Genomic DNA, 6,773 nt, shown 5'->3' on the forward strand with positions numbered 1-6,773 from the left:
AATAATTCTATTGATCAATGAATTAAGATATATAGTTTACTTTCGAGTAGGTCTATTATGAGACAGTCTCACGAATCTTTATCCGTGAGACAGGTCAGTCCTACCGATATTCATAATAAAAAGTAATATTTTTTCATTGATGACCCAAATAGAGACTCGTCTAACAAATTACGTCCTATGACACCGTCTCACACAAATTTTTGTTTTTATTTTTTTAACGAATCTTTAATTTTGTCAAATATATTTATAAATAACGAAAATAAAGTTTTAAAATGTAATTTAATATCCATTTTATTTTTGTAGCTGGGTGGTTTGGCTATCAAGAGTAAATCCTTGCCCACACTCTGTTTCCGATCCACTGCGCAAGATATAACCTGCGTCTCACCTCTTCTCTAATATACGCCCACCGTTTCGCGACTCCATCATTCTGGAAACTCAGAAATCGTACGCAACCGCTGCGCGCTTAGCCTTATGCGATTCATTTCACTCGTCTGGTTGTCTATACTTTAACGGCGACTTTTTCCCGGTCGATGAGTGTTGAACATGTCGAAGGTGAAACACTTTCTGCGGAAGCTTCACATAGGCGATCATCATCAGCAAACGACGCCGTCTCAGCCGCCGACATCTTCGTTATCATCGCCGTCAGATTTGCCAGCGGCCGCGTCGTCCTTGGCCGACGAGGCTGAAAGTAGTTTCAATTTCTTCGAGGAGGAATTTCAGGTTCAATTGGCGTTGGCAATCAGCGTGTCGGATCCGGCGCAAAGTGTCGATGACCCGGAAACCGCTCAGATCGACGCTGCTAAGCAGATTAGCCTCGGATTTTCTCCTTCTCAGAGCTGCTCAGACTTTTTATCTCTACGATATTGGGTAACTTTTTTTCATTGATTATTATATTTTAATCTATTCTGAATTAAGTATGTTTTGATTGTGGGTCGGTCAACTAGAGATCTTGCATTTAACTCAGCAAAATTCCTGATTGCTAATTTTTTGAGCTCTGGATATGAAATCAAGGGATTTGTTTGTTTAAAGCTTATACATTAGCTGTAATAAATATTTTTTTTAATAACTAAAGCTTATACATTAGCTCGGTATTATCTTAATATAAGCAAAGGAAATTGTTGCAGGTACGTCCATGCCCATTTAGCGGGGACGAAATATTAATCAATCACTTTGTAACTTTGTTTTGTTATTACGATTTATAAATCCCTGATTGGATAAGATTTTGGTGAAATTGTTGAACTAGAAACTCAGAAACAGAAGCTCTTCAGTGGGTGCTGTGTGCTTATAGGTACTAGAGTTATTTGTTAAGTGACAGAGTAATTTTATGTCCAATTCAATGTTTTAGTTTAGTCATTTATTTGATCTTAAGCATTGTGACTCTTATCAATTTGGTTTTGAACTGAATGTCACTGTTGTTTTACGCTTTTCAGTCGGTACTCTTTATCATTGATTAAAAGGATAGTGTTAAAAGCAATTGATTTTATGTTATTGCTTCCCTCTCGCCTCTCAAGGCAGAATGACTCGAAGCAGCAGATTCCAAATTGAGGTGTTTTAGCTAATATTTTGATGAATTATTTTGTGTCTATATTCTCAATGCAGAGCTCTAATGTTGTCAATTACGACGAACAAGTATTGGATGGATTCTATGATGTTTGTGGAACCAGTTCGAATTTGGCGATCCAGGCCAAAATGCCATCACTGGTAGATCTTGAAGCAATTTCTATATTGGATGATGCCAATTACGAGGTTGTTTTAGTCAATCGTGCAATTGATATGGAACTCCGGAAACTTGAGGAAAGAGTGTATTTCATGTCCGTGGAATACCGAGACCTCGATCGGGGCCTGAAAATAAGTTTGTTAGTTCAAAAAATTGCTGACCTTATTGTAGACAAAATGGGAGGCCCAGTTAATGACGTAGAAGACATGTTCAGAAGGTGGAGAGTAAGGAATTATGAATTGCGCATGTGTTTGAATGCAATTGTCATTCCCCTTGGCTGTCTTGATGTTGGACATTCGCGCCACAGGGCCTTACTGTTTAAGGTAGTTGTGATAACCTTTGTATCCCTTGTACTTATCTTTTACATTATAAATTTACCTTTAACATGACGGCTGTGCTGTTCACTCTGACTGAGACATGATGTTCGGATAAAATTAGTACCGGATTTCTGTGTTCCATAATTTATATCCTGTTCAACAATGACTTTAAATGTTGGCTCACAGGTGCTCGCTGATAGGATCAAGCTTCCTTGTAAGCTAGTCAAGGGCAGTTACTATACTGGAACCGATGAAGGAGCTGTAAACTTGATAAAATTGGATAATGGAAGGTAATATCTTACTTGAAGTCTTCATCATCATCATCATTATAGTGCATTCCCGCTAGTTGCGGGGTCGGCTACACATATATTGGTTCTCCAAACTGAACGATTTTATTTTTCCTACATGTCATCTCATAAAACAAGATCTTTTACTTGTAGTCTTGTTTTACAAATTTCTTTTTGCTAGTTCTACTTTTCAACTAATTGGTATCGAAGTTAGGTTTAAGTATGTTGGTTTTTCTGTTGCGTTATTGGGGAGAGAACGGGATTGCATTTGATAAACTGAAAACCTAGTATGAAAAAATTGAAGTTCGATGCTGTGCTGTTCAGCTTTCTTATTTTGAGTATGTGCCTCGTTTGCATATTAACATAGGCTATCGGATACCCAAATTTACAATTCGAATAACTACAATGCAATGAATGAATTGATATTCTGATTCAATTTTTTTTTATCCTTTTTCCTGGCTTTCTTAATTTTTTAGTTAATCATGCTGCATGTATTTTGAAATTTTCTAGAAACATTATTTTGGCCTTTGCTTACTGACTTTAGTATATGATGGTTAATTTGAAAAATTGCTGCAGCGAGTACATTATTGATCTTATGGGTGCTCCTGGCACTCTCATCCCTGCCGAGTTACCAAGTGGGCATCATCAAACGTTTGGTTTAGATGCAAGACATTTTTCTCCTGTTACAGGGATAAACAAAAGTTCATCTACTGCATTTGACCAAGGAGCTAGAGTCAAATCATTTTCTTCCAGTGTGGATGGAAATAACAAAACCAGAAATTCAAAATCAGAATCACCCTCCACTGTTGTCAACACTAAAAGGAAGGGCATTAGAAGAACCGGGATGATCCGGACTGAGCCGTTGGAGTGTATGATGGTAGATCTCAATCATCCATCAAGAGGAGAACATGAACTGTCTTCATTTCCTGGCAAGAAAAAGTCAGCTTTACAAGGCTCTGAAAATGAAGATGTTTCCACATCTGCTGTCACTGCTGGCAAAAAATCAGAAATTCCTAGACAATATTCTACAGCTGTTTCAGAGAATTGTGTCCCGGCCCGTGAAGAATTGCTGTTAAAAACTGAATTATCACCTGTTTATTTTACTGGATTACGGTTGGACAAACAAATTCCGTATCATGGCAGAAGAAAACGATCAGCTGAAGGCATGGCTGGACAAGAGTTTGAATTGGAGTCTACAGGGTTGCAGCCATCTTCCAAAACTCAAGAAGGCGAACACATTCTTGTCAAAGGCAGAACCGATAATGTGATCGCAAATGATGGTACTGCAACTGATCGTGAAGAACTTAATTTATCTGAAAACTGGGAAAAACTAGAAATAGGATGCAGTGACCAGTCTGGAGCTGACATGATTCACAATGCGCAAATGAATCCTGTGTTAAATGGAGTTGCTGAAATTTTATGGGAGGATCTTCATATTGGTGAACGCATTGGTATTGGTAAGGGTCATTAATTAGAGTCGTATTTCCTCATAATGGTTGCATGCATGAGTATGACATTTTCTCCATGAATCTGCCGCCACACTTATGGATTTCCCTTATTTTCTCCATGTATCCGCCGCCACACTTCATGTAGGTCTTGGTTATTCTCGAAAAATAAAAAGTTGTAGGTTTTGGCTTCTGTTATAAGTTATGTTGGCAGGCAGCTTTTTAAATCAGCAAGACTTTAATTTTTTTGTTTTTTGCAGTATTGATTTGACGAACAATGTTGATGTTTTTAAGGACAGATAAATATTAATGGTTTATAATGTATTTAACTACGGGTCAGTCTTAGCGCTTTGATTTGTATTGTGCTTCCTGAGATCTGTTGGGAGGTTTTGATCTTTGCTTGGGGTTGATGAAGTGTCAAACTGCACATCTCAGTTTCCTTTCACATCATGCAGGGTCATATGGGGAGGTCTATCGAGCAGAGTGGAATGGCACAGTAAGTTATCATTTTTGCATGATCTGATAAATGGTTGATACTTTCCTTAAAACAGCTCTAGGCATGTGATCGTTGACATGTTCTTAGGAATGGACTGCTGGTGCAACTGAGTTGGACTGACTATTTATTTACTTTTTATTCTAGAAAAAATACCGCTCTGTAAGATATTATGTTGGGTGTAGGTGTTTATTTATGTATTATCTGTTCCATTTGCACGATATTCATTGTCTGTAGTTGATATTGTTATGGCTATATCGACAGGAAGTCGCTGTAAAGAAGTTTATGAAGCAAGATATATCAGGCGATGCACTCACACAATTTAAATGTGAAGTAAGCACAAAATCAGGAAACTGTATCATGCATGACGCACCAGGTGCTTGGTAGTTCTAAACCAATTAAATTTTTTTTCTCCATTGCAGGTTGAAATCATGTTGAGTTTGAGACACCCTAATGTTGTTCTTCTCACGGGTGCTGTGACGCAGCCCCCAAATATGTCCATATTGACGGAATTACTTCCAAGGTTTGCCTCATGAGCAGAATCATCATTTGATGGTTTTGTCTATGTTAGAATTTTAAATGGATTTGTTTTTATCAATATCATGATCCTCACATAACTCGCTTAAGGATATTGCATGATTAATTATTATAGTTCTTTGCATGCTTTATCTTTTTCGTAATACTCATAACCCTATCTGACTTGCAGGGGTAGTTTATATAAGCTACTTCACCGTCCACATATCCATATTGATGAACAAAGGCGAATTAAAATGGCTCTTGATGTGGTATTGATCGTATTAATTCCTTCTCCGTTCACTAACCAAATTTTTGCTTCATCCATACGTGTGCTTTTTTCTTGCAGGCCAAGGGTATGAATTACTTGCATACTAGGCATCCCATCATTGTGCATCGAGATCTGAAGTCTCCGAATCTCCTAGTTGATAAAAACTGGGTTGTTAAGGTGTGTTCCAATAATAACCTTCCAAACTATCGTTTCTGTCAATCGATTTTTCATTGCTTTCTTCTAAACTATATGTTTTCTTGAACGATATGCCAGGTTTCTGATTTTGGGATGTCAAGGTTGCAGCATCACACTTTTCTATCTTCAAAATCAGTTGCGGGAACGGTAATTCTTATTAGTATCCTAGTATAGCTTGTTATTAGAATACCCTTTCTGTGACACAATCTCTCAACCCAATATTTACTTTTTATTGGGCTCCAATTTGCAGGCAGAGTGGATGGCACCAGAAGTTCTAAGGAACGAACAGTCTAATGAAAAGTGAGACGATTGTGTCTACCCATTAAGTTTGACTCTTTAGAAATGTCATAGTCAAATCTCTCTGATGGAAACATACTTTTCAAATTCCAGATCTGACGTGTATAGTTTTGGAGTCATATTATGGGAATTAGCAACTCTTCGAGTTCCATGGACAGAACTGAACTCAATGCAAGTTGTTGGAGCTGTTGGATTCCAGGGTAGACACCTAGATGTCCCTCCTACCGTAGATCCACCAGTGGCGGATATAATAAGAGAGTGTTGGAACAGGTGGTGCTTTGTTTATAACGATATACTCGCTCAAGTTCTAATGGGACTGCTCGAAAAAGTTTATTCCCGCATTTGAGTTTAACTTTAGCTGTTTTGCATTTGCAGTAACGCGCAGGCGCGTCCTTCGTTTGGGCAAATAATCAAACGGCTCAAGCATCTGCGACAGCTAACGGTGGACAGATCAGAGAGAGTGTGTAATCATGATGTAACAATAGCAGAGTACTCGTTTCTTGATTCGGAGAGCGCGTTGATTCACATCTGAAGTTGAGATTCGGCTAGTGTTGGTTCATTCGAAGTGGGAACTCGACGCCGCCAAATGCACAAGAGTGGATGCTTTCCAAAACTTCAATAAAGGCACAAGTTGAGCACATCTGCAAAAAATTTACGCTAATTTGTCTAGTTCAAGAAAAAAAAAGGGATTAGTGGTATTATTATTATTTTTCCTTGGGCCTATGTCTATCATTAGTCCATGTCTATTAGTAGAAAAAAAAGAAAGACGAATGGAGAGTTACATAATCTGTTGAGATCACCAAAGTAGCAACTGTAAAAAAAAAGGATCTCTATAGATTGTATCTTCAGGAAAAAAGGGAGATTGTATTCTCATTTGTTGTGTATGGCTGTATACTGTTGTTCTATACCTAACAAGTGCAATTTTATGAAGGAAAAAAAAGAATGAAAATAATATTCGATACGGCTTTTGTGGATTACTTTTAGCATAAAGTAATCCACAATATAAAGTAATCATTCGATATTCACAATATAAAGTAATACTCTTAGCATAAAAAGTTATATTTTTTCATGTATTACCCAAATAAGAGGTTCGTATTACAAAATACGATCCGTGAAATCGTCTCACACAAGTTTTTGCCACAAATTATAGTCATTCATGTTTTTTGGTTCTACAACTGATTTAGCCTTCAAGGTGCTAGTGTTGAGATTTGTAAATACATTATATTATTGAAGACCCT

At 37.5% G+C, this 6,773-nt stretch overlaps 1 protein-coding gene across 1 annotated transcript; it reads left to right on the plus strand.

Moving 5' to 3' along the window:
• Positions 1-311: 311 nt before the first annotated feature.
• On the plus strand, positions 312-6,461 carry LOC142532574 (serine/threonine-protein kinase EDR1-like). The gene is made up of 13 exons (XM_075638876.1): positions 312-867; positions 1,600-2,040; positions 2,221-2,324; positions 2,898-3,778; positions 4,222-4,262; positions 4,524-4,592; positions 4,682-4,782; positions 4,966-5,044; positions 5,122-5,220; positions 5,317-5,385; positions 5,489-5,538; positions 5,629-5,805; positions 5,911-6,461. The coding sequence occupies exons 1-13, from the start codon at positions 544-546 to the stop codon at positions 6,065-6,067; spliced, it is 2,592 nt and encodes an 863-aa protein (XP_075494991.1). The 5' UTR covers positions 312-543; the 3' UTR covers positions 6,068-6,461.
• Positions 6,462-6,773: the final 312 nt, after the last annotated feature.

This window comes from Primulina tabacum, chromosome 18, assembly GCF_025594145.1.
Source record: "Primulina tabacum isolate GXHZ01 chromosome 18, ASM2559414v2, whole genome shotgun sequence".
Taxonomy (NCBI): Eukaryota; Viridiplantae; Streptophyta; class Magnoliopsida; order Lamiales; family Gesneriaceae; genus Primulina; species Primulina tabacum.

Coding starts and splice junctions, on each gene's coding strand:
- LOC142532574 (XM_075638876.1), top strand. CDS start 544: ATGTCGAAGGTGAAACACTTTCTGCGGAAGCTTCACATAGGCGATCAT. Junction 5,221..5,316: donor ATAAAAACTGGGTTGTTAAG/GTGTGTTCCAAT, acceptor ACGATATGCCAG/GTTTCTGATTTTGGGATGTC. Junction 5,386..5,488: donor CAAAATCAGTTGCGGGAACG/GTAATTCTTATT, acceptor TCCAATTTGCAG/GCAGAGTGGATGGCACCAGA.